Genomic DNA, 26,981 nt, shown 5'->3' with positions numbered 1-26,981 from the left:
TCTTAAAATTAAAATCTTGTGATTGATTAGGGTCTTTACTTACTTGTCAAGCGTAACAGCTGCGGTTATGTCCCCTTTGTCCCCTTTGCTTTTTTCCCAAAGGGGAAATTTGCTCATCATATTTAAAAGACCCGATGTCTATGCCTTTGGATGTAACATAACCCCCCTGAGCCCCAGGTGAAAGTTCTTTGAGTCATAAAATTTGCCCTTTTTCGCACATAGTATCTGTCGTTGTGAAGTATGTATACATCCTCGGGTGGGGGGGATTTTTTGCTGGGTGCTTTTCCACGGGATATTTTTATGGGGAGGGAAGTTTCCAGGGGTGTACTTGTCATTGGGGAATTGTACAATGGGGGAATTTGCCAGAATTCCTATACAAAATTCTTTTTAAATGTCTTGCTTTACTTTTCCGTCTCAATTTTACGCGTGGAGTTGTTAAGGGTAATTGTCCGGGATAAATTTTCACTTGGATTGAATTGTCTACAAGATATTTCCGTGGGGAGGGAGATTTCTTCATGGAGGATGGGCCAGATTTCCTGGCATTACTAAAAAATGATCAGAAATTAAATTTTAAAAACAAGTTTTTTCAACTGAAAGTAAGGAGCAATATTAAAACTGAAAACGAAAAGAAATTATTACGTGTATGAAGGGGATTGTCTCCTCCTCAACACCTCGTTCTTTATGCTAAAGTTTGAATTCTGTCCCAATCCTTTAAGAATGACTCTTAAAATACAAGGGTCGCTTAATTAGAACAATAGGAAACTTTTTTAGAAGTACTAATAAACTTTAGTTTAAGGATCGAGGTGTTGAGGAGGGGGCAACCCCCTTCATACACGTAGTAATTTCTGTTCGTTTTTAGTTGTAATGTTGCTCCTTAGTCTCAGTTAAAAAAAAAAATTGTTTCTTTTTCAATTTTAATGTTGCTCCTTTCTCTCAATTGAAAAAGCTTGTTTTTCTTTGTTTGATTTATTAAAAGAACTTTTAACCCTGTAATGTTCTATATCTTATCGGCTTTCTCTATCATCAACGGCAATAAGGAAGAAGATTGCCCTTTTGATGCTTCCATACTTCAATGTAGAACGTTTCATATCACTATTACTTCAGACTTACAGACTATAAATTTTTGCTGTGACACAGGTGGCACCAAGTAGTATAGATTTTTGGAGATGTTGAACTGAATCGATAGGCACTATGAACATGCAGTTTTTTCCGAAGTTTACAACATCTCAGGAACGGCTAAGGGTATTAAGCTAAAATTGTTAAAGGGCTTGCTAAATTGGGGCTGAAAAGTTGACATAGCAACTAGGAATAAATATTCAACGGGTAAAAAGGCAGGATTATTTTACTTCTCTTTCTGCTCAAGCAACAATGCGACTGGGTTCAAAATTCATGTCCCAAAGAAAGACTAAAATGAAAACAGAAAATAATACTAAATTCAAGAAAATAAAATATGAGCCAATAGAATTCAAGAGTGCTTTTTAACCCAAAACTATGAGAATTTTTCAGATTTTTTTTTTTTGCTGAACACTCATTTAAAAATCACTTTTTATTATTTTTTAGATGCGAACAACTTTATTGCTCCTCAGCGTAGTAGCTTTTTCGCCAAGCTTAGCAGCGGAAATTGAAAGCACAATGGAGGAAAGCGTGAATGGCCAAGCGAGGTTCATTTTCATCACAAAAACAATTACAAACCTAATTATAACAACTAGCACCACCTCTGGGGGTCTTCGAACATGGTGCTACACAGTTGTTTCGGGTCTTATACCAGTGTTTTCAACAGGCACATTTTCTTCTGATGCATACCTTGGAGAAAATACGATTTTTGTCAATTCAGCGTCTGCTTGCAGAAAGAGACGCTGGTCTTTTGAAAACCCTTTTGACAAATCATTAAAAGAAATTTTATTTCCATCTGCTGTTGCCGCCAAAGGGGAAAAAGGGGACATAACCGCAGCTGTTACGCTTGACAAGTAAGTAAAGACCCTAATCAATCACAAGATTTTAATTTTAAGATTAATAATCAATAAGATTTGTTAATAAATAGAGACCCATCTTTATAATTTGTAAATAATTTTTTCGTAAATAAATGAATGAAGTAAATAAATGAAGTAAATTTTGTAAACAATGTTTTGTAAATTTTGTAAATAATTTTTTTTTAAATAAATGAAGAATTGTAAATAAATAAAGACCCATCAATCAGTAAATTGTATAGAAAGTAAGATCTATGTCAGGGATGTTGCTATGATTCGAGTTAAATGTGAATACAACCATTTTATAACTTGAAATAAATGTTTGCTAATCCCCTTAAACCCCCTACGGGCATCTCTTTATTTTAGAAAGTGTTTGGAACTAATGGCGTCAATTCAAAATATTAGACGTGAGGTGGATTTTTCTATATTCAGATTGGCGAGGGAGGTAAATTTTTGGTATTTTAGTTTCTCATATGCAAACATCAAAAAACATCAAAAAAACGCGTTCTGAATGAAAATATCACAGAAGATAGTATTTTCCAAAACCTAAGGAGGTAAAAACAGGGGTGTAATTTGCTATGGGACAAGGGCGGCAACCGCACCTCCCAGACCTAAGTTTATCTCCCCCGCAGACCCCAGTTTGCCTTTCCTCCCAGCTGAAATTTAGTTTCTTCAAAAAGCTTGTCAAAACTAAGATAAGCCTCCATAATTCAACAGAAACGGAAAAATTTATTTAGTTTATATTTACTTTTATAGCACTATGAAGCACCTTTATAGTACTTTTATAGTACTACATAGTACCTTCACGGTACCAAATGGCTAATTTTCCAGCTTTTACAGTCATTTTCATTTGAATTAGGAAATTGACTCCAACTTCCCTCTTTTTATACATGACAAAGGGGCACAGTTTTTTTTTCTGGTTAGGATAATTCTAAATATGGTATTATAAAGAAATAGAAATTGTTCTTGTTTAACAAGATTTTTTCAAATTAAGGTAAAGAGCTAAAACTTGGATAATTTCAAGTTTCAAAATAGACTACTACTAGTATTTAAATACTTTCAATACTAATTATAATTTATTAATAATTTTAAAATAATTACACAAAATAATAGAATTTAATAATAATAAAAATTAATTATTTTAAAATGCTAGAAGAAAGGAACTAATGCTCTTCGCGGTGCCTTAGGGGTAAATAGTGTAAAACAAGAGTGTAGTGATAAAAAAAGAAACTTTCTTTGTCATAATTTTTCAGGGTTCGTTTACATTGCCTTAAACAACAAAACTTTTAAGTTGAGATATCTTGAAATGTAATCCATTAAATATTAAGCTCGTAATTGCCCTCAGTTAAGTTTTTACTCAAGCTTATATTTTTGCTCTCTAAATGCTTTCGGTGAAGCACTGACTATACTCAATATAATTGGATTGAATTGAGTCTGTCATCATAATGATTTCTTGTCTTTTTAATATATTAAATAAAAAAAACTAGTTTTTTTTTAACTGAAAGTAAGGAGCGACATAAAACTTAAAACGAACAGAAATTACTCCGTATATGAAATGGGTTGTCCCATCCGCAGTCCCTCGCTCTTTACGCTAAAGTTTTTAATTGTTTTAAAAAGTAGAATTGTGGCAAAGAGTCAAACTTTAGCGTAAAGAGCGAGGGACTGCGGAGGGGACAACCCATTTCATATACGGAGTAATTTCTGTTCGTTTTAAGTTTTAATGTCGCTCCTTACTTTCAGTTAAAAAAACTAGTTTTTTTTTATTTAATTTCTGAACGTTTTTGAATTAATGCATGTTTGATTTTGGCTCTCCGCACACAAATTATTGAAATGAAATTAGTATATTAATTTTTTTTTGGCTAAATGGCTTTCTCTTAGTTTCGATCAGACGATTTTGAGAAATAAGGGGGTGGGGAAGGAGGCCTAGCTGCCCTCCAATTTTTCGGTTACTTAAAAAGGCTACTAGAACTTTTAATTTTCAACGAACGTTTTTATTAGTAAAAAATATACGTAACTTAAGAATTAACTTACGTAACAAACTTTTATATTCTTATATTTTTATTACGTGTACGAGGGGGTTTGTACCCTCGTTAATACCTCGCTCTTTACACTAAATCGTAAGTTTTGTCCCAATTCTTTAAGAATGACCCCTGAATCAAAAAGGCCGTAGAATAAATAGTTGAAATTACTAAAAATATTTTAGCATAAAGAGCGAGGCTATTTATCTCCTCCTAAATACCTCGCTCTTTATGCTAAAGTATTTTTGAACCCCTCATATGCGTAATAATCTCTGTTCGTTTTAAATTTCAATGCTATTCCTTACTTTCATTTGAAAAAACGTTTTCATGTTTATTTTTTCATTGTTTTTTTTTATAGTAATGCTAGAAAATCCTGCGCCCTTTTCATTGAATTTTTCTTCCCCCATGACATATTCCTCAAAGGAAAGATCCTCCCACAAAGCCCTCTCCCATCAACCCCACCCCCCAAACCAAAAAATCCCCATGGAAACGTCTGTACACTTCCCAATAACCATTACTATATGTAAACACTGGTCAAAGTTTGTAACTTGCAGCCCCTCCCCCAGGGATTGTGGGGGAGTAAGTCATTCCCAAAGACATAGTTATTAGGGTTTTCGACTATGCGGAACAAAATGGCTATCTTAAAATTTTAATCTGTTGACTTTTGGAAAAAAATTAGCCTGGGAGGGGGCCTATTTGCTCTCCAATTTTTTTATCACTTAAAAAGGGCACTAGAACTTTTCATTTCAGTAAGAATGAGCCCTCTTTCGACACTCTAAGACCACCTGGTCGATACGATGACCCCTGGGGAAAAGAAAAAAAAACAACAAACAAACAAATAAACACGCACCCGTGATTTGTCTTCTGGCAAAAAATATGAAATTCCACATTTTTTTAGATAGGAGCTTGAAATTTTTGCTATAGAGTTCTCTGATATGCCGAATGCGATAGTGTGATTTTCGTTAAGATTCTATGACTTTTAGGGAATGTTTCCCCCTTTTTTCCAAAATAGGGCACATTTTCTCAGGCTCGTAACTTTTTATGACAAAGACTAAATTAATTGAAACTTATATATTTAGAATCAACGTAAAAATTCGATTCTTTTGATGTATCTTTTAGCATCAAAATTCCGTTTTTTAGAGTTCCGTTTACTATTGAGCCGGGTCGCCCCTTACTACAGTTCTTTACCACGCACTGTTTGAAAAGAAAATAATTCGGTATTTCGGGGCTTCTGACATTATTACTCCTTTGCGGAAGTTAGGCTCAAAATTGAAAAAGGATTATATTTTTTTTGCTGGGCCCCTTCCACCTCTTAGTTCGTTTATTTTCCCGTTAGTTTTCACCTGTTTTCGCTTTATAGTTGTGTTATCTCTTAGCACTTCTTTCGTTAGTTGAGTTATGGTTGTTGTATATATGTTTTATCGCTCGTATAGTTGTGTTATTTTCAAATTATACTCCATAATAGAGAGGCTCCGAACACCCAGCATTGTATATTAAGCTCTGAATTTGACGTTTTTTTCTAACGTGACCAGATTCGTCCTGCGCCCTTTTCATTGAATTTTTTCCCCCATGGCATATTTCTCCAAGGAAAGATCCTCCCACATAGCCCCCTCCCTCAACCCTACCCCCAAAACCAAAAAAATCCCCCTGAAAACATCTATACACTTCCCAATAACCATTATTATATGTAAACACTGGTTGAAGTTTGTAACTTGCAGCCCCTCCCCCAGGGACTGTGGGGGAGTAAGTCATCCCCAAATACATAGTTATTATGATTTTCGACTATGTTGAACAAAATGGCTATCTCAAAATTTTGATCCGGTGACTTTGGGAAGAAAATGAGCGTGGGAGGGGGCCTAGATGCCCTCCAATTTTTTTGGTCACTTAAAAAGGGCACTAGAACTTTTCATTTCCGTTAGAATGAGCCCTCTTGGGACATTCTAGGACCACTTGGTCGATACGATGACCCCTGGGAAAAAAAAACAAAAAAAAAAAACAAACAAACAAATAAACACGCACCCGTGATTTGTCTTCTGGCAAAAATTGCAAAATTCCACATTTTTGTAGATAGGAGCTTGAAACTTCTACAGTAGGGTTCTCTGATACGCTGAATCTGATGGTGTCATTTTCGTTAAGATCCCACGACTTTTAGGGGGTGTTTCCCCCCTATTTTCCTAAATAAGGTAAATTTTCTCAGGCTCGTAACTTTTGATGGTTAAGACTAAACTTGATGAAACTTATATATTTAAAATCAGCATTAAAATGCGATTCTTTTGATGTAGCTATTAATATCAAAATTCAATTTTTTAGAGTTTTGGTTACTATTGAGCCGGATCGCTCCTTACTACAGTTCGTTACCACGAACTGTTTGATAATGATTAAAACAAAACGTTTTTCATTATAATTCATCAGGGCTAGTTTACATTGCTTCAAAAAATCTTATGTTGAAATATCTTGAACTATAATCAATTAATATTAAGCTTGTAATTACGCTTAATTAAGTTTTTAACTAAAATTGCATTTTGGCTCTTTAATGCTTTCGGTGAAGCACTGACTATACTCAATATAATGAGCAATGAATTGAGTGTATCATAATGTTCAATTATTTAAATAATGATTACGTGTCGCTTTAATATATAATTATTAAAAAAGCTTTTTTATTATAATTCGTCAGGGCTATTTACATTGCTTCAAAGAAAAAAAAATCTTATGTTAAAATGTCTTAAACTATAATCAATTAACATTAAGCTCATAAGTACGCTTAATAAAGCTTGTAGTTAAGCTTGTATTTTCGCTCTCTAAATGCTTTCGGTGAAAATGTCTTGAACTATAATCAATTAGTATTAAGCTCATAATTACGCTTAATAAAGCTTGTAGTTGAGCTTGTATTTTTGCTCTCTAAATGCTTTCGGTGAAGCAGTGACTATACTTAGTATAATTGAATTGAATTGAGTCTATCATTTTATCCTCTAGTTTAAACAATGATTTATTATCGTTTTAAGATGTAATGAATAAAAAAACAGTCTTTGAAAGTAAAGATAATGATAAAAATAAATAAAAAGTAAAGATAAGAATATTTGAAAGTAAAGATAAGTGAAAATAATGGTATAGATTTGGTAAAGATCATTAGTTTGAGATTTTATTTCACTGTAGTTTTTATTTTAATTTCCAAAAAGGGAAAAGAAAATATCTATAATATTATTCGTTTTCAGTGAAGCGCCAATGACGTAGTAGGCTTTAATTTTCTACAGTTAAGGAAGGGGGCAATATCCAAACTCTTGTTTGTAGTGAAACTATATTTATCTTGAACAGTCTTGGAAATAACTAATAAAATTAGATTGAATATTAATGTGTAATGACATTAATTACTAAAAGCTCATCAATTCATATTTTTACGTTAATATTCATGCTTTTTTTTCAATATTAAGTACAATATTGTTGAATATGGCTTTTACTTTTCTTTGAAAATCTTCTCTTTCGAAAAGTTGTTTTTAAGTTAGCATGCTTGAAACTTGTGTCAACCTTAGAATAACATTATAAATCAGTATCAACCCAAATTCAGTTTTTTTTTCGACTAATTTTTGAGAGCTTTATTTTTAACTTGATTTGCATTTTCAATTCAAGCTTTACTCGTTTTCAGATTTATTCATTCATCTATATTAGTGCTTGTTGTGTTTTTTTTTACTATGATTGCTCATTGTGTTGCGAGAGCAACACTTTGGTTTTGTCGTGGTTTTTTTTTTTTTTTGTTCCTAGCACCCCGATTTCAGCTTATTCCTAGAAAGTGGTAAGGGTCTAACCTCTGCGGTTTTTACGGAAAGTGTGGACCTTAGGCCGGATTGATGAATATGACTTTACATTTTGGAATGCTTCGTAGAACTCTTGCCTGGGGCCAAAAAGGATGGTTTTTGCTTGTCCTTGAGCCAGAGCCTATAGTGTGTGAAGTGAAGAGGAGTTGTATAGCCTATGTCAGAGAGGACTATCTGAAGTTATGCAGCCAAGCTTTCGTTTCATCAAACCATGTTTCTGCTTTCGAGTGGAAAGCTCCGTTCTAGCAGGCAAGCAGGCAAGCAGGCAAATTTTATCAGAAGAAAAAGGGAGGATATTTGGTTCTGGGTCTGTTTGGAGGGTATTGGTATATGGAGGGCAGGGTATTGAGGTGAATCTTTGGGGAATGTTGAGGGGCATATTGAACTAAATCAAAAGATACTTTGTGCATCTAGTTCATCAAAAAAGTGTATCTACAATGTCTCAAGAACGGCCAAGGGTATTAAGTTTAAAGACTCAGAAAATGTTGAAGGAGTGTTAAGAAGTGGTCGGAGGGTGACTGGTTCCGTCCCATTTCCTTTTTTAATCTGCTCTCCCTCCAAAGATATCTGATAAAAATTTTGGTTGAGTAATCCTGTCCAAAAAAGTGGGAAAGTCAAGTAAATATGCCTTTGGGATGACATGACCTCCCAAAGCCACTAAGGCAAGTGGCGTAAGCTATACAAGTTGCAAAGCAGTTGGTCGCCGCATAGTCTGCAGCTGTGACTATTTGTATCTGCTAATGCGACTACTTTACAACTTTAACAATTTGTTACTATAATTCAACTGTAGTAGTGACTACAAATACTAGTAAAAGTGCTTACTATTGACTGTGACTAAGACTGCTTGGAATTGCAACTGTGAGTACGAATGCTTGCGACTGAGACTATTTGCAACTTTTATAACTGACTGTGATTCAAACTGACAATGACTACCTGCGACTGTGAGTTCTTAAGTCTACGAATACGTGTGACTGAGACTATTTTCAATCTAGACAGTTTACAGCTATGACTGCAGCTACTTACGACTGCCAATACAAATGCAACTCGACTGCTGCTGCGGCTACCTGTGACTGTAACTATGACTACTCAGGACTGTTTTCAAGTGTGACTACTTGTGACTCCGACTGCCTATACTTCAGACCAGTACTTTGTCCACTATGTGTATCCAGGTTATCAAAATGGTATATCTGCAATATGTTAGAGCGTCTAAGAGTATAACTTTACACTTTCATGACCACTTTTGCTACTACTACTGTGAGTGTAACTGAAACTATTTGCAACTTCGACTATGATTTCTTGGGACTAATTGCAATTGCGATTACTTATTCATCGTGGCCATGACTATTTGAATCTGCTGATGCGACTAATTGCAACTTTGACCACTTGCTACAGTAATTACTTGTGTCAATTGGGTTTTACATTTGCATTTTACAGAAAACAAATTATATTGCAAATATTTTCTTTTCAATAACAGCATTGAAAAACAAAAATAAAAATTACAGTGAATTAGAATCTAGATTTGCTGAGTTTTAAGCAATTAATACCGTTATATGTAAATCAAATAATCAGTTTAGTTTCAGTCATCTTGATTACTATGGTTATTAACTTTTTTATTTGTCGTCTTTGTTAGGAAAAACAAAGGGCCACTGTTCAAGACACATATAGTTTTCAATAAAATGCAAAAGACACAGTAGCCCCTAGACTTTCATGATTGAGGTAGGGGAAAGGGGCCAGTAGCCAAAGTCCTGTTTGCGGTGATTTTGTTCTTTAGAAATTTGACTTAAGCATTCAACTTAAGTTTTACTCGTTTTAAGATTTATCTATTCATTTGTATTAGTACCTATTATCTCTATCTTTGCTATGATTGTATATTTAATTCCTGTTCGGTTTGGGTGTCACTTATTATTTAGCATTAATTTCTCGTCGTTTTGAATTTAAAATTGCTATAGAAATTAGTTTTGCTATTCTTAAGCTTAATGTCACTCCTTACTTTTCTTTGAAAAGCTTCTTTTTCAGAATTTTTTTTTTAGATTAATTAAAAGAACGAGAACCAAGATTGATAAAATCAGTGAGTTTGATTCACACTAGAATTGAGACCTTCATAGTAGCATTGACAGTAACAGTAGATGTTGACAGTAAATGTTTACAATATCGTTGACGGTGTTTCATATTATTTTATATTAAATATTATTTTTTATTATTATTTTTTATTATATTTTTTAATATTATTTTTTATTATAATTTAATATTATTTAAATATTGAATATTATTTTTTCAATAATATTTGCCACTAAGTTTGTTTTCTTGCAGGACAAGCAAAGCCGCAGATTCTGATATTGAAAGTTCCCGTGAATTGAAGGAAATTGAGCCAAGATTCATAAAAGCATTGAGTTTGATTCACACTGTTACTCAGACGTTAACGGCGATTTCAACAATAATTACAACCACACAGCTAAAATCCGTGACCCTAACATGCACACCGTTGGAACTTGGACTTGACCCTTGTCCGAGTAATTAAATCCTTGTCGAGTCTTTGCATATTTATTATATTATTGAGTCAAATAAATATAATTTTCATGAATATATTAATCACACGTTTATCATTCTACTTTGTTAAATAAAACGTCAGATATTTATAAATCTTGCATACTTCTTAAAAAAACAGGTTTGGTTAAAATTCGTGGCATCAATAGCTATAATTTGACTAAGTCCTCAAACTAGGGTATTTCGTGACCTAACAACCAAATTATTATATTCTATTAAATCTAAAATTTTGAAGATATTCTGCTATCTAGTATATTTGTCAGTTCGCTCAAATAAGATTTGAAAAGAGCCTATATGACCTTCAGCTGTGTTGCAAAACAAAATTCAATTTTATCCTTGTTAATAAAAAATAATGTATATTATTTGAACGACACGACTGCCTGTCCATGGATTATTTTTTATGCTTGATTGTGCATGGCTATGCTGTTTGATCTATGTAATTGGATGGATGAGTAGGGTTAAGGCCTCATTCAAGAACTGATCTATGTTTATTACTAAAGTAGGAAAACAATCTTCCTTTCTCCTTCTGTCTTTCTTTTTTGTTTGTATTTTTTTATTGTTTACGTTTATTTCTGTGTTTGTGCAGTTGCATTGGTGGTTTCTTTTTCATACAGTTCGGGGTAACGAACAGTAGTAAGGAGCGACCCGGCTCAATAGTAACCAAAACTCTAAAAAATTGAATTTTGATATCAATAGCTACACCAAAAGAATCGCATTTTAATGCTGATTTTAAATATATAAGTTTCATCAAGTTTAGTCTTACCCATCACACCATCAGATTCAGCGTATCAGAGAACCCCTACTGTAGAAGTTTCAAGCTCCTATCTACAAAAATGTGGAATTTTGTATTTTTTGCCAGAAGACAAATCACGGGTGTGTGTTTATTTTTTTATTTATTTTTTTTCCCCAGGGGTCATCGTACCGACCAAGTGGTCCTAGAATGTCGCAAGAGGGTTCATTCTAACGGAAATAAAAAGTTCTAGTGCCCTTTTTAAGTGACCAAAAAAATTGGAGGGCATCTAGGCCCCCTCCCACGCTCATTTTTTCCCCAATGTCAACGGATTAAAATTTTGAGATAGCCATTTTGTTCAGCATAGTCTAAAACCATAATAACTATGTATTTGGGGATAATTTACTCCCCCACAATCCCTGGGGGAGGGGCTGCAAGTTACAAACTTTGACCAGTGTTTACATATAGTAATGGTTATTGGGAAGTGTACAGACGTTTTCAGGGGGATTTTATTTTGTTTGGGGGGTGGGCTGAGGGGAGGGGGCTATGTTGGAGGATCTTTCCTTGGAGGAATCTGTCATGGGGGACGAAAAACTCAAGGAAAAGGGCGCATGATTTTCTAGCATTACTTTAAGAAAATAATGAAAAATAAACATGAAAACGTTTTTTCAAATGAAAGGAAGGAGTAGCATTGAAACTTAAAACAAACAGAGATTATAACGCATATGAGGGGTTCTAAAAATACTTTAGCATAAAGAGCGAGGTATTTAGGAGGAGATAAATACCTCGCTCTTTATGCTAAAGTATTTTTAGTAATTTCAACTATTTATTCTACGGCCTTTCTGATTCAGGGGTCATTCTTAAAGAATTGGGACAAAACTTAAGATTTAGTGTAAAAAGCGAGGTATTAACGAGGATACAAACCCTCTTATATACATAATAAAAATATAAGATTATGAAAGTTTGTTACGTAAGTTGCTAATTTATAAGTTACGTATAATTTTTACTAATAAAAACGTTCGTTAAAAATTAAAAGTTCTAGTTGCCTTTTTAAGCAACCGAAAAATTGGAGGGCAACTAGGCCTCCTTCCCCACCCCTTATTTCTCAAAATCGTCTGATCAAAACTAAGAGAAAGCCATTTAGCCAAAAAAAGAATTAATATACAAATTTCATTTTAATAATTTATGTGCGGAGAGCCAAAACCAAACATGCATTAATTCAAAAACGTTCAGAAACTAATAAAAAAAACTAATTTTTGTAGCTGAAAGTAAGGAGCGACATTAAAACTTAAAACGCACAGAAATTACTTCGTATATGAAAGAGGCTGCTTCCTCATCAGCGCCCCGTTCTTTACGCTAAAGTTTGACTCTTTCTCTCAATTCTTCTTTTTAAAACAGTAAAAAACTTTAGCGTAAAGAGCGGGGCGTTGATGAGGAAGCAGCCTCTTTCATATACGAAGTAATTTCTGTGCGTTTTAAGTCTTAATGTCGCTCCTTACTTTCAGTTAAAAAAAACTTGTTTTTTTTTATTTAATTTCTGAACGTTTTTTATTCAATGCATGTTTTGAATTTGGCTCTCCGCAGAGGAGTAATCAAAACGAAATTTGCATATTATTTTTTTTTTTGGCTAAATGGCTTTCTCATAATTTTGATCGAATGATTTTGAGATAAAAAGATCGGGGGAGGAAGCCTAGTTGCCCTCCAATTTTTTGATTAATTAAAAAGGCAACTAGAACTTTTAATTTTTTAAGAATCTTTTTATTGGTAAAAGATTTATGTAACTTATAAATTAGCTTACGTAAAGAACTTTTTTTATTCTCATGTTTTTATTACATATATGAGGAGATTCACCCCTTCGTCAGCACCTCGCTCTTTACACTAAAGCTTAAATTTTTCCCCAATTTATTAAGAATGACCCCTGAATCACAAAAGCCGTAAAATAAATAGTTGAAATTACTAAAAATACTTTAGCGTAAAGAGCGAGGTATTAGAAGGAGACGAGCCCCTCATATGGGTAATAATTTCTGTTTGTTTTAAGTTTTATTGCTGTTCCTTACTTCCAGCTTAAAAAGCTTTTTCACATTTATTTTTTAATTGTTATTTTTTTTAAATAATGCTAGTAAATCCTGCTCTCCCTTCATAGAAATTTTCTTCTCCCATGACAAATTCTCGATGGAAAGTTCCCCCAGCATATCCCCCTCTTCTCAACCCCTCCCCCAACCAAAAAAATCCTCCTGAAAACGCCTGTATACTTTCCAATAACCATTACTAAATGTAAGCACAGGTCAAAGTTTGTAACTTGTTGCCCCTCCCACGGGGACTGTGGGGGAGTAAGTCGTCCCCAAAGACATAGTTATAACGTTTTTCGACTACGCTGAATAAAATGGCTATCTCAGAATTTTGATCCGTTGACTTTGGGAAAATAATTAGAGTGGGAGGGGGCCTAGGTGCCCTCCAATTTTTTTGGTCACTTAAAAAGGGCACTAGAACTTTTCATTTCCGTTAGAATGAGCCCTCTTGCAACATTCTAGGACAACTGGGTTGATACGATCACCCCTGGAAAAAAAACAAAAAAACAAATAAACACGCATCCGTGATCTGCCTTCTGGCAAAAAAAGCAAAATTCCACATTTTTGTAGATAGGAGCTCGAAACTTCTACAGTAGGAATCTGTGATACGCTGAATCTGATGGTTTTTCCAAAATGACGCAAATTTTCTCAGGCTCGCAACTTTTGATGGGTAAGACTAAACTTGATGAAACTTATATATTTAAAACCAGCATTAAAATGCAATTCTTATGATGTAGCTATTGGTATCAAATTCCATTTTTTAGAGTTTTGGTTACTATTGAGCCGGGTCGCTCCTTACTAAAGTTCGTTACCACGAACTGTTTGATTAAATAAAAAAAGCAAGTTTTTTAAATGAAAGTAAGGAACGACATTAAAACTTAAAACAAACAGATATTACTCCGTATATGAAAGGGGCTTTTCCTTCTCAACGCCCCACTCTTTACACTAAAGTTTGACTCTTTCTCTTAACTCGATATTTTAAAACAGTGAAAAAACTTTAGCGTAAAGAGCGGGGCGTTGAGAAGGAAAAGCCCTTTCATATACGGAGTAATTTCCGTTAGTTTTAAGTTTTAATGTCGCTCCTTACTTTGATTTAAAAAACTTGTTTTTTTTTTATTTAATTTCTGAACGTTTTTGAATCAATGCATGTTTTGATTTTTGGCTTTCCGCAGAGGAATAATTAAAACAAAATTTGTATTTTTTTTTTGCTAAATGGCTTTCTCATAATTTTTATCGAATGATTTTAAGAAATAAAAGAGCGGGGGAGGAAGCCTAGTTGCCCTCCGATTTTCGGTTAATTAAAAAGGCGACTAGAACTTTTAATTTTTTACGAATCATTTTATAAGTAAAAAATATACGTAACTTATAAATTAGCTTACGTAAAGAACTTTTGTATTCTTATGTTTTTATTACATATAGGAGGGGGTTTGCCCCCTCGTCAGTACCTCGCTCTTTACACTAAAGCTTAAATTTTGTCCCAATTCATTAAGAATGACCCCTGAATCACAAAAACCGCCGAATAAATAGTTGAAATTACTAAAAATACTTCAGCGTAAAGAGCGAGGTATTAGGAGGAGGTGAGCCCCTCATATGGGTAATAATTTCTGTTCGTTTTAAGTTTTAATGCTGCTGCTTACTTCTAGCTGAAAAAACTTTTTCATTGTTATTTTTTTAAGTAATGCTAGTAAATCCTGTGCTCCCTTTATGGAAAATTTCTTCCCCTATGACCAATTCCTCGATGGAAAGTTCCCCCAGCATATCTCCCTCTTCTCAACCCCTGCCTCCAACCAAAAAAATTTCCTGAAAATGCCTGTACATTTCCCAATAACCATTACTATATGTAAGCACTGGTCAAAGTTTTGAACTTGTAACCCCTCCCGTGGGGACTGTGGGGGAGTAAGTCGTCCCCAAAGACATAGTTATAAGGTTTTTCGACTATGCTGAATAAAATGGCTATCTCAGAAATTTTGATCCGTTGACTTTGGGAAAATAATTAGCGTGGGAGGGGGCCTAGGTGCCCTCCAATTTTTTGGTCACTTAAAAAGGGCACTAGAACTTTTTATTCCCGTTAGAATGAGTCCTCTCGCGACATTCTAGGACAACTGGGTCGATACGATCACCCCTGGAAAAAAAACAAAACAAAAACAAATAAACACGCATCCGTGATCTGCCTTCTGGCAAAAAATATAAAATTCCACATTTTTGTAGATAGGAGCTTGAAACTTCTGCAGTAGAATTCTCTGATACGCTGAATCTAATGGTGTGATTTTCGTTAAGATTCTATGACTTTTAGGGGGTGTTTTCCCCTATTTTCTAAAATAGCGCAAATTTTCTCAGGCTCGTAACTTTTGATGGGTAAGACTAAACTTGATGAAACTTATATATTTAAAATCAGCATTAAAATGCAATTCTTTTGATGTAGATATTGGCATGAAAATTCCATTTTTTAGAGTTTTGGTTACTGTTGAGCCGGGTCGCTCCTTATTACAGTTCGTTACCACGAACTGTTTGATAAGGTTTTCAGACCACCTAACACTCTCTAGAATTTAGTTCCAAATATCAACACCTACATGTTTAATCATAAGCCCAGATCTCGTTGTATGCCTGATTTCATTAGTAAATTGTTCAATTCCTTGTAGAATAATCGTGATAATTTGAGTTACATCGATAAAAACTTCTGAAATACTGATAAGACAATCCATTTAGAACCTGGTAAACAAAATTAAAATCTGCTGAGACTTAATAAAATCAATATTCAAAATATCTAAATCTCTAAAACACTATCTAGTACTGCCACACTCAAGATACTCACCTAAACTTCTAATTGCCTTATTCTGCATAATCTGAACCCTTTTCACATGACTAGAAAAATTGCTTGCATACAATGAATAACCATACACTAAATAAGGATGAACAATTGAATAATAAATTGCTTTCAGACAACGTAGAGGAAAAAAAATTATGAAATCTTCTTAAAATACCAACTCCGCAAGCCAATTTTGAAGATAAAAACTTTAAAATGATGAATCCAACCAAAATTTACATCAAAATAAAATCCTAGATATCTACATTGAAAAACCTGACTAATGGAAACACCTTATAAAAGAATACTATGACAATTATTTACAACTTTACCAGTACGATTAAGATCATATAATTAGTCTTTTCAACATTCAGTGCAAGAAAACTATGCCTTGTGAACTGATTAATTCTCCAGAGTTACTTTAGGTATTTCTATAAGATCTTCGACAGATTTCACGATCACTGTAAGGGCTGTGTCATCTGCAAATGACGTAACTGCATCCTCCCAACCCAGACGAGGACAACCTGCTTTCCGTGTAGCCCCAGAAGGTTGGCCAAAAAGGAAAATCTTCGGCAATCTGTCATCCTTCATCCACAGAAATTGACCTAGCCATCTCATCCTTTCTTTCATTATAGCCCTAGAAAACGGAATTGAACCATATTTTTCGTACAACCTACAGTTTGAAATACGGTCAGTCACACGGGTACCCAAAACAATCCGTAGGCAATTTCTCTGGAAAAAATTTAGTAAATTTTCGTCTGCTTTTCGGAGCGCCCATGCTTCAAAGCCATATTTGACCATTGTCATCACTGTAGCTTCCAATATTCTAATCTTGGTATGTAGACTTATCTTTCTATTCTTCCAAACTTTTTTTAACTGTGAAAAAACACCCTGAGCCTTAGCTATTCTACTTTTAAAATCTTCGCTGCTCCCACCGTCTTTATTAATAATACTACCAAGGTAAATGAAGCTGCCAACCTGATCACTTTTCGTAACCCAACGTCACTTTTTCATCTTCACTTATTCCTAGCCTTAGTGACTTAGTCTTCCTAACATTAATTTTCAAGCCATTTCTAGCACCCTGAACTTGCAAAACCTCTAAAAATTCATTCATTTTGCTCACACTTTCATCTAATATGCTTAATTCATCAGCATAATCTAAGTACAGTAGCGTTTTCCCTCCCCATTTGATTCCGTGTTATCCAATTGCCTTTCCTTTGCTCCTTAAGACGAATTCCATCAAAATGATCCATATAAAGGGGAATAGAACACAACCCTGCTAAACTCCTGATTTAATACAAAACCACCTTTCCATTTCCCACCTTAACCGCAGCAGTATTATTCTCTTAAATAGCACAAATCACTTTGTGTATTTTTCTGGTATCAAACAGTTCGTGGTAACAAACTGTAGCAAGGAGCGACCCTGCTCAATAGTAACCAACAGTCTAAGAAAAGGAATTTTGATACCAATAGTTAAATAAAAAAATCGCATTTTTATACTAATTTCAAATATATTAGTTTCATCAAGTTTAGTCTTACCCATCAAAATTTAAGAGCCTGAGAAAATTTGCCCTTTTTTGGAAAATGGGGTTAACACCCCTTAAAAGTGATAGAATCTTAACGAAAATCACACCATCAGATTCAGAGCATCAGAGAACCCTGCAGAAGAAGTTTCAAGCTCCTATCTACAAAAATTTGGAATTTTGTATCTCTTGCAACAAGACAGATCACGGATGCGTGTTTACCTTTTTAAGTGACGGAAAAAATTGTAGGGCACCTAGGCCCCCTCCCATGCTCATTTTTCCCAAAGTCACCCGGTCAAAATTCTGAGGTAGCCATGTTATTCAATATAGTCAAAAACCCTTAAAGCTATGTCTTTGGGAACAACTTACTCCCCCACAGTCCTCGTGGGAGGGCCCGCAAGCTACAAACTTTGACAGTTGTTTATACATAGTAATGGTTATTGGGAAGTGTACAGACACTTTCAGGTTTTTTTTCGTTGGGGGAGGGGTTGAGGGGAGGGGTTTATGTGAGGGAAATTTCCATTGAGGAATTTGTCATGGGGGAAGAGAATTTACATGAAGGGGGCGCAGGATTTCCTAAGCATTTTTTTAAAGAGCAATAAAACAATAAATTTGACAAAGTTTCTTCAACTGAAAGAAGGAGCAGCATTAAAACTTAAACGAACAGAAATTATTACGCATATGAGGGGTTCACCTCTTCTTAATAGCTCGCTCTTTACATTAATATCAACTATTTATTCCATGGCCTTTGTGATTCAGGGGTCATTCTTACAAAATTGGGACAAAATTTAAGCTTTAGTGTAAAGAGTGAGGCATTGACGAGGGGGCGAAGCCCCTCATATACCTAATAAAAACATACGGATTTAGAAGTTCGTTACATAAGTTAATTCTTAAGTTACGTATATTTTTACTAATAGGAACGTTCGTAAAATTAAAAGTTCTGGTTATCTTTTTAAGTAACCAAAAAATTGGAGGGTAACTCCCCTCCGATTTTTTAGAGCAGGAGCAGGGCCTTTTGAAAAAGGAGCAGGGCCTACTCCCCTGCTCCTTTTTTCTCAAAATCGTCCGATCAAAACTATAAGAAAGCTATTTAGCCAAAAAAATTAATTAATGTACAAATTTCGTTTTAGTTATTCAAGCGCGGAGTGCCAAAATCAAAACATGCTTTAATTCAAAAGCGTTCAGAAATCAAATAAGAAAAACAAGTTTTTTTAACTGAAATTAAGGAGCAACATTAAAACTTAAAACGAACAGAAATTACTCCGTATATGAAAGAGGCTGTTCCCTCCTCAACGCCCTGCTCTTTACGCTAATTTTTTTTTCTGTTTTAAAAAAGTGGAGTTGAGATAAAGAGTCAAACTTTAGCGTAAAGAGCGGGGCGTTGAGGAGGGAACAGCCCCTTTCATATACGGAGTAATTTCTGTTCGTTTTAAGTTTTAATGTCGCTCCTTACTTTCAGTTAAAAAAACTTGTTTTTTATATTTAATACCATATAAGGATAAGACTTTTGCTAACGCTCTTTTATCAACAAAATCGAAAGCTTGCTCATAATCGATAAAACTGAGGACCAAAGGTGTTTGACAGCGAAGGGACACTTACTCTTACGCTTACTCTTTTATGCAGTGATTTAATTAAGGTTTTCCTAAAATCATTAGGTACTTCCCCTTTTTCAAAAATCATATACATGATCTTCAGTAGCTTATTTCTAACCTTAGAGCCACCATATTTAAGAAACTCATTTATCACACTATCAGCACCTGGAGCCTTATTATTTTTTTAATCCTTTTAGTACTGTCACTAATTCTTCCTCACAAAACAAATTTTTCTTCACATCCAAGGTATCACAAACTTTTTCATTTTCATCTATATCTTTTCCTGCAACTGTATCTCTGTTTAACACATTCTCAAAATGTTCCCCTCATCTTTCTTTAACTTTTTCCTTATCACTAATTGTGCCCCCATTCCTATCTTTAACTGGGACTAGTCCGGATTGACCACCCCCTCTCAATTTATTAACATACCAGTAAAATATTTTACTATTATGCCTTCTAGCTGCATCTTCCAGATCCTCAGCAATTTTATCTACGGCCTCCAATTCACATCTCCTTAGTTCATATTTTAATTTTTTCTCCACTTTCTTTACATTCCTTTATTGACATTATATACATTCCTATATGGACATTCCTTTATTGACTTAATTGACATTATGTAAATATACTTAAAGGGTATCTTGTGTAATATCGATGGCAACGTAGTTTGTGCTTTACTAATTTCTGCTATGAAAAGCCAAGGGCTTTTCCGGTATTAATTAAGAAAAAACTTCCCGAAAAAGACGTTTTTTAAAGAAAAATAAAGGCCATATTAAAATCAGAAGAATAGGATCAGAAGAAACAGAAACCCGAAATAACTCAAACTCTAACCGACCAGAAATTACTATTAAAGAATCAATCAAACCTAAAATGAACAAAACCTAAATAAACAATCAGCAAAAAAGCACACATCAGGTACTAATATAAATGAATAAATACATCTTTTAAACAGGTAAAGCTTAATTTGAATATACAAATCACGCCTAAAACGAACAAAAACATTTCCTATTGAAGTATAATTGGAACCCAAAACAAACAGGAATTAAATAAATAATCATAGCAAACAAACATACAAAATGTACAAATACAAATGAATACATTAATTTTAAAATGAGTTAAACTTAAATTGAATAGGCAAATCAAGCTTAAACAGATAAAAAATCACTACAAAAAAAAGTTTAGGTTTTGCCTTCTTCTCCCACTGTAAAAGTTTATGAACTCCTGCGTCATAGGCGCTTTACTGAAAACTATATGTGTCTCAAACAGTCATGGGAAATACAAATAAATTAAACTGAATCAAACAGTTCGTCGTAACGAACTGTAATAAGGTGACCAAACTTCTAAAAATTTCTAAAAAATGAAATTTTGATACCAATAGTTACATCAAAAGAATCACATTTTAATACTGATTTTAAATATATAAGTTTCATCAAGATTAGTCTTACCCATCAAAAGTTACAAGCACGAGAAAATGTGCCTCATTTTAGAAAATTAGGGAAAACATCCCCTAAAAGTCATAGAATCTTAACGAAAATCACACCATCAGATTCGGCGTATCGGAGAACTCTATTGTAGAAGTTTCAAGCTCCTATCTACAAAAATGTGGAGTTTTGCATTTTTTGCCAGAAGACAGATCACGGATGCGTGTTTATTTGTTTGTTTTTTTTGGTTTGTTTTTTTTTCCCCAGAGGGGATCATATCGACTCAGTGGTCTTAAAATGTCGTGAGAGGGCTCGTTAAAAGTTCTAGAGCCCTTTTTAAGTGCCCAAGAAACTGGAGGGCTCCTAGGCCCCCTCCACGCTCATTTTTTCCCTAAAGTCACCAGATCAAAATTCTGAGATAGCCATTTTATTCACCATAGTCGAAAAACCTAATAACTATGTCTTTGGGGACGACTTACTCCCCCGCAGTTCCCGTGGGAGGGGCTGCGAGTTACAAACTTTGACCTGTGTTTACCTATAGTAATGGTTATTGGGAAGTGTACAGACGTTTCAGGTTGTTTTTTTTGGCGCAGGACTCTCTAGCATTATTAAAAAAAAAAACAATGAAAAAATTAAAATGAAAAGTTTTTTCAACTGAAAGTAAGGAGCAGCATTAAAAGTTAAAACGAACAGAGATTATCACGCATATGAGGGGTTTACCTCCTCATAATACCTCGCTCTTTAATCTAAAATTTTTTTAGTAATTTCAACTATTTATTCTACGACTTTTGTGACTCAGGGGTAATTCTTAAGGAATTGGGGCAAAATTTAAGCTGTAGTGTAAAGAGCAAGGTATTGACGAGGGGGTGAACCTCCAAATATACGCAATAAAAACATAAGAATATAGAAGTTCGTAACGGAAGTTAATTCGTAAGTTACGTATATTTTTTACTAATGAAAACGTGCTTACAAAATTAAAAGTTTTAGTTGCCTTTTTAAGTAATCAAAAAATTGTAGGGCAACTTGGCCTCCTCCTTCGCTCTTTTTTTTCGAAATCTTCCGATTACAACTATGAGAAAGCCATTTAGCCAAAAAAAAATTAATATGCATATTTCGTTTTAATTATTTATTTGCGGAGAGCCAAGATCAAAACATGCATTATTTCAAAAACGTCAAGAAATTAAATTTAAAAAAAAGTTTTTTTTAACTGAAAGTAAGGAGCGACATTAAAACTTGAAACCAACAGAAATTACTTCGTATGTTAAAGGGGCCTTTCCTCCTCAACACCCCGCTCTTTACATTAATTTTTTTTACTGGTTTAAAAAATAGAGTTAAGAGAAAGAGTCAAACTTTAGTGTAAAGAGCGTGGTGTTGAGGAGGAAAAGCCTCTTTCATAAATTACCTCTTTTCAAAGAAAAGTGTTTTCTGGTATTTATGAAGTCATGCAAATACTTCGTAGTAGATTCTATTTTTTTTGTTAATTTTAAAAGCATATAAATGTAGCAATTTCCTTATGAAATGAGCGCTTAGACAGCTAACTATGATTTCCCAGTGTCCCGATACCTGTAAAGAAAGAATAAACGAAATATTTCAGTTACTGTGGGCTAGAGTTCTTTCTTTAGTATAATGTTCTGAACTATTTTATGGATTATAAAGTAGTAATGGGTAGGTTAGAACAGCGAACACAGGCTAAGACCATCCAGTCAATTCTGAATAGTTTGGCTACACAAACTAAATAAGCTTATAATGGGGAAGATAAGCGATCCTTTTAAGTTAAAAGAAATCACCGTAAAAGCCGTGGGATCAAGAAGGCGAGTAGATTCATAGTAAACGACATAAGTTTTGTTCTAACCCATTCATGGAGTTATAGGCTATTGTATTTCTAGTTTTGGACGTGATTGTCTCTTACTAAGTTTCTAACTACCACTGCAACCCAGATTGTCTGCAAACTTTTCTTCAAATTTTTAGTGAGTTTCGGGGTATACCTAGATATATACCTGATTACTAACAGGAAAAAACCTATGGGTTTTCCTCTTAGGAATAGAATGAAACGGACCTCAAAGAATTAGGCAGCTAACTAAGTCCAATGTTTGCAACGGTTTGTTCTTCTTACGATTGTCTTATGATATAACCAATCAAACTTACAAACTTCCATAATTCCCATTTATATTGAACTATATAGATCCTTTACGTAATCCAGTTATTTTAGGCTAAGGTTTATTCTTTATTAAAAAACTAAGTGGATTATTACAGACTATAGCTTGTTCTTTAATATAATTACTAAGTTGTTACAATTTAAGTAATCCCCATTAATATGGAGTGATACCGATCCTTTATGTAAAACTATATTGATCTGTTATTTGTTGGTTGTTTAACTAAAAATTCATAAATCGAATATTTCCATTAATCCTATGCCTAGTGGTCTAGTGGGTAGGATAGCTGACTCTCACCCAGTTGGTCCGGGTTTGATTCTCGGTATGGGAAATTTTAGTATGGGAATTGAATAACAAATAGGGAAAAGCCTGTGTATTTATCTTAGTTGGAATAGTAAGAGACACTCTGGCCACAACCTATGATTATGACGTCATTCATCAATCTTGTACGGGAAAATACAGGTTTTTGTGCAAAAATTCATTATATTCTTAAATTTGGCTTTTTAATTACAAAAAGCTTTTAATCATATTAATATCGTTTAAAAAGACTCATTAAACAGCTCTCTACGTTGTTCCAGTGCCCCGCTATCTGAGGAAAAGAAAAGAGAAAAAAAGATGCCGTATCTGCAGAATGTGATTTCAATCAATTTTCTTGATTTTCAAGCAAATATATTTCCCTTGTTGTTCAAGTCAAAAGACGGTAAGTTTTCTATATAGGTATTACGAACAAGGTGGTTCTAATAGTGCACTTCTTGTTTTGATCTGACTCTAAAAATCTGGAAGAAAATCACCAAAAATCACCGATATGAAGTAAAAAATCCCCAAAGATCACCAAATTAAAGACAACGCCAAATAAATCACATAAAGATTGGGAAATCACCAACGATGGTAACCCTTTTTCTATTCATTTTGGGGTTTAATTTATTAATTGATAGGATTTTTGTTCGTTTTACAGTTTATATGGAATTCTTATCTAAGGTTTCAATAAGGCACTTCAAAGCTTTTGAAATTGTTTATTGATTAAAAAGCATTTTTGTGTGTGTCCGAATTAATAATAATAAATGACCAACCCTCCAAAAAAATTCAATAAACAAATAAATCTATTGAAAAAAAAATACTGGAAAAAACAGCAAAGGAGCTGACAATGAAACCACCTCTTCGCTAAAACTTGAAGGGTAAAAGATGACTTAATGCAAAAATAATAAAAAAAAATCAGTATATGCTAATCCACAGTCTTGATTTTATAATTGTGCCTCTTCAAGAGGTACGTGCCTTCGTGCCTTTTGTACCTCCATAATCTACCTTCATCCAAACTTTCTTTTTAAACTTTTGATATTCTATTTTCAACTTTTGTGCAGATTAAATAAAAAAAACAAGTTTTTTAACTGAAAGTAAGGAGCGACATTAAAACTTAAAACGAACAGAAATTACTTCGTATATGAAAGAGGCTGCTTCCTCATCAACGCCCCGCTCTTTACGCTAAAGTTTGACTCTGTCTCTCAATTCTTCTTTTTAAAACAGTAAAAAACTTTAGCGTAAAAAGCGGGGCGTTGATGAGGAAGCAGCCTCTTTCATATACAAAGTAATTTCTGTTCGTTTTAAGTTTAAATGTCGCTCCTTACTTTCAGTTAAAAAACTTGTTTTTTTTATTTAATTTCTGAACGTTTTTGAATCAATCATGTTTTGATTTTGGCTCTCCGCAGAGGAATAATTAAAACGAAATTTGCATTTTTTTTTTTTGGCTAAATGGCTTTCTCATAATTTTGATCGAATGATTTTGAGAAAAAAAGAGCGGGGGAGGAAGCCTAGTTGCCCTCCGACTTTTTGGTCAATTAAAAAGGCAACTAGAACTTTTAATTTTTTACGAATATTTTTATTAGTAAAAGATTTACGTAACTTATAAATTAGCTTACGTAAAGAACTTTTGTATTCTCATATTTTTGTTACATATATGAGGGGGTTCGCCCCCTTGTCAGATCCTCGCTCTTTACACTAAAGCTTAAATTTTGTCCCAATTCATTGAGAATGACCCCAGAATCACAAAAGCCGTAGAATAAATAGTTGAAATTACTAAAAATACTTTAACGTAAAGAGCGAGGTATTAGGAGGAGGTGAGCCCCTCAAATGGGTAATAATTTCTGTTTGTTTTAAGTTTTTATGCTGTTCCTTACTTCCAGCTGAAAGAACTTTTTCATATTTATTTTTTCATTGTGTTTTTAAATAATGCTAGTAAATCCTGCGCTCCCTTCATGGAAATTTTCTTCCCCCATGACAAATTATCGATGGAAAGTTCCCCCAGCATATCCCCCTCTTTTCAACCCCTCCCCCAACCAAAAAAAAATCCTCCTGAAAACGCCTGTACACTTCCCAATAACCATTACTATATGTAAGCATTGGTCAAAGTTTGTAAGTTGTTGCCCCTCCCATGGGGACTGTGGGGGAGTAAGTTGTCCCCAAAGACATAGTTATAAGGTTTTTCGACTACGCTGAATAAAATAGCCATCTCAGAATTTTGATCCGTTGACTTTGGCAAAATAATTAGGGTGGGAGGGGGCCTGGTGCCCTCCAATTTTTTTGGTCTCTTAAAAAGGGCACTAGAACTTTTCATTTCCGTTAGAATGAGCCCTCTTGCAACATTCTAGGACAACTGGGTCGATACGATCACCCCTGGGAAAAATAACAACAAAAAAACAAAAAAACAAATAAACACGCATCCGTGATCTGCCTTCTGGCAAAAAATACAAAATTCCACATTTTTGTAGATAGGAGCTCGAAACTTCTACAATAGGGTTCTCTGATACGCTGAATCTGATGGTGTGATTTTCGTTAAGATTCTATGACTTTTAGGGGGTGTTTCCCCCTATTTTCTAAAATAACGCAAATTTTCTCAGGCTCGTAACTTTTGATGGGTAAGACTAAACTTGATGAAACTGATAAATTTAAAATCAGCATTAAAATGCGATTCTTTTGATATAGCTATTGGTATCAAAATTCCATTTTTTAGAGTTTTGGTTACTATTGAGCCGGGTCGCTCCTTACTACAGTTCGTTACCACGAACTGTTTGATATGTGTTGAATGAAAGGGTTTATTTAGACAAAATATCTTAACGCGAAAACCAGAAGTCTCTACAGTTATGTAGAAACTTTATGCTTATGTTTATGCTTATGAAGTTTATGCTTATGAAGCTTATGAAGTTTATGCTTATGAAGTTTATGCTTATGCTTACTAGAAAGTTTATGCTTATGTTTATTATTTTTCCTTTGCTTTGATTTTTAAAACTAAAAATTCCTAATCGTGGTTCATCTACAATTTTTCATTTGCCAATTCGCAAAAACAGGTTTTGAAAATTTTTGCTCCAATTTCTTTTAGTGAACATAAAAATTTTTTTTTCTAAACCAAGTGGGCAGCATTTTTAATGAAAACTAAAGTTTTTTTTATTAACAAAAAAGTTGATTCAATTTAGTTTAGTTAAATTCGTCTATTTTTTTTATTTTCAGGCATAGACATCTTGTAAAATGAACTACCACTTCATTAAGGCTATGAATTCAACATCGTAATAAAGTCATTTTTCTGTTTAACTAATGAAAAAATTTTCCGAAAAAAGGTTTTTCAAAGAAAAATAAAGGCCATACTAAACTAAAGATTAGAGAAAATAAACTCCTACAATAATTCAAACTCAGAACGACCACAAATTATGATTATAGAATAAATGAAATCAAACAGTTCGTGGTAACGAACTGTAGTAAGGAGCGATCCGGCTCAATAGTAACCAAAACTCTAAAAAAATGAATTTTGATATCAATAGCTACATCAAAAGAATTGTATTTTAATGCTAATTTTAAATATATAAGTTTCATCAAGTTTAGTCTTACCCATCAAAAGTTAGGGGCCTGAGAAAATTTGCCTTATTTAGGAAAATAGGGGAAAACACACCCTAAAAGTTGTAGGATCTTATCAAAAATCACACCATCAGATTCAGCGTATCATAGAACCCTACTGTAGAAGTTTCAAGCTCCTATATACAAAAATGTGGAATTTTGTATTTTTTGCCAGAAGGCACATCACGGATGCGTGTTTATTTGTTTGTTTGTTTTTTTTTGTTTGTTTTTTTTTTCTTTTTCCCAGGGGTGATCGTATCGACCCAGTTGTCCTAGAATGTTGCAACAGGGCTCATTCTAACGGAAATGAAAAGTTCTAGTGCCCTTTTCAAGTGACCAAAAAAATTGGAGGGCACCTAGGCCCCCTCCCACGCGAATTATTTTCCCAAAGTCAGCGGATCAAAATTCTGAGATAGCCATTTTATTCAGCGTAGTCGAAAAACCTTATAACTGTGTCTTTGGGGACGACTTACTCC

General features: G+C 34.0%; 1 protein-coding gene across 2 annotated transcripts in view; it reads left to right on the top strand.

Annotated features, from left to right (window-relative positions):
- The window catches only part of LOC136029282 (uncharacterized), a 43,688-nt gene extending 33,313 nt beyond the window's left edge, over positions 1-10,375 (top strand). For both annotated transcript variants that reach the window (XM_065707534.1, XM_065707535.1), the window contains 2 exons: positions 1,561-1,967; positions 10,105-10,375. In XM_065707534.1, the coding sequence (XP_065563606.1) occupies positions 1,561-1,967; positions 10,105-10,312 (615 nt within the window). In that variant the 3' untranslated portion in view covers positions 10,313-10,375. The remainder of the gene's footprint in view (positions 1-1,560; positions 1,968-10,104) is intronic.
- Positions 10,376-26,981: the final 16,606 nt, after the last annotated feature.

This window comes from Artemia franciscana, chromosome 7 (genome assembly GCF_032884065.1).
Source record: "Artemia franciscana chromosome 7, ASM3288406v1, whole genome shotgun sequence".
NCBI classification, from domain to species: domain Eukaryota; kingdom Metazoa; phylum Arthropoda; class Branchiopoda; order Anostraca; family Artemiidae; genus Artemia; species Artemia franciscana.
Note: the sequence above shows the minus strand (reverse complement) of the source record. Positions and strands in the feature narration are given on the sequence as shown.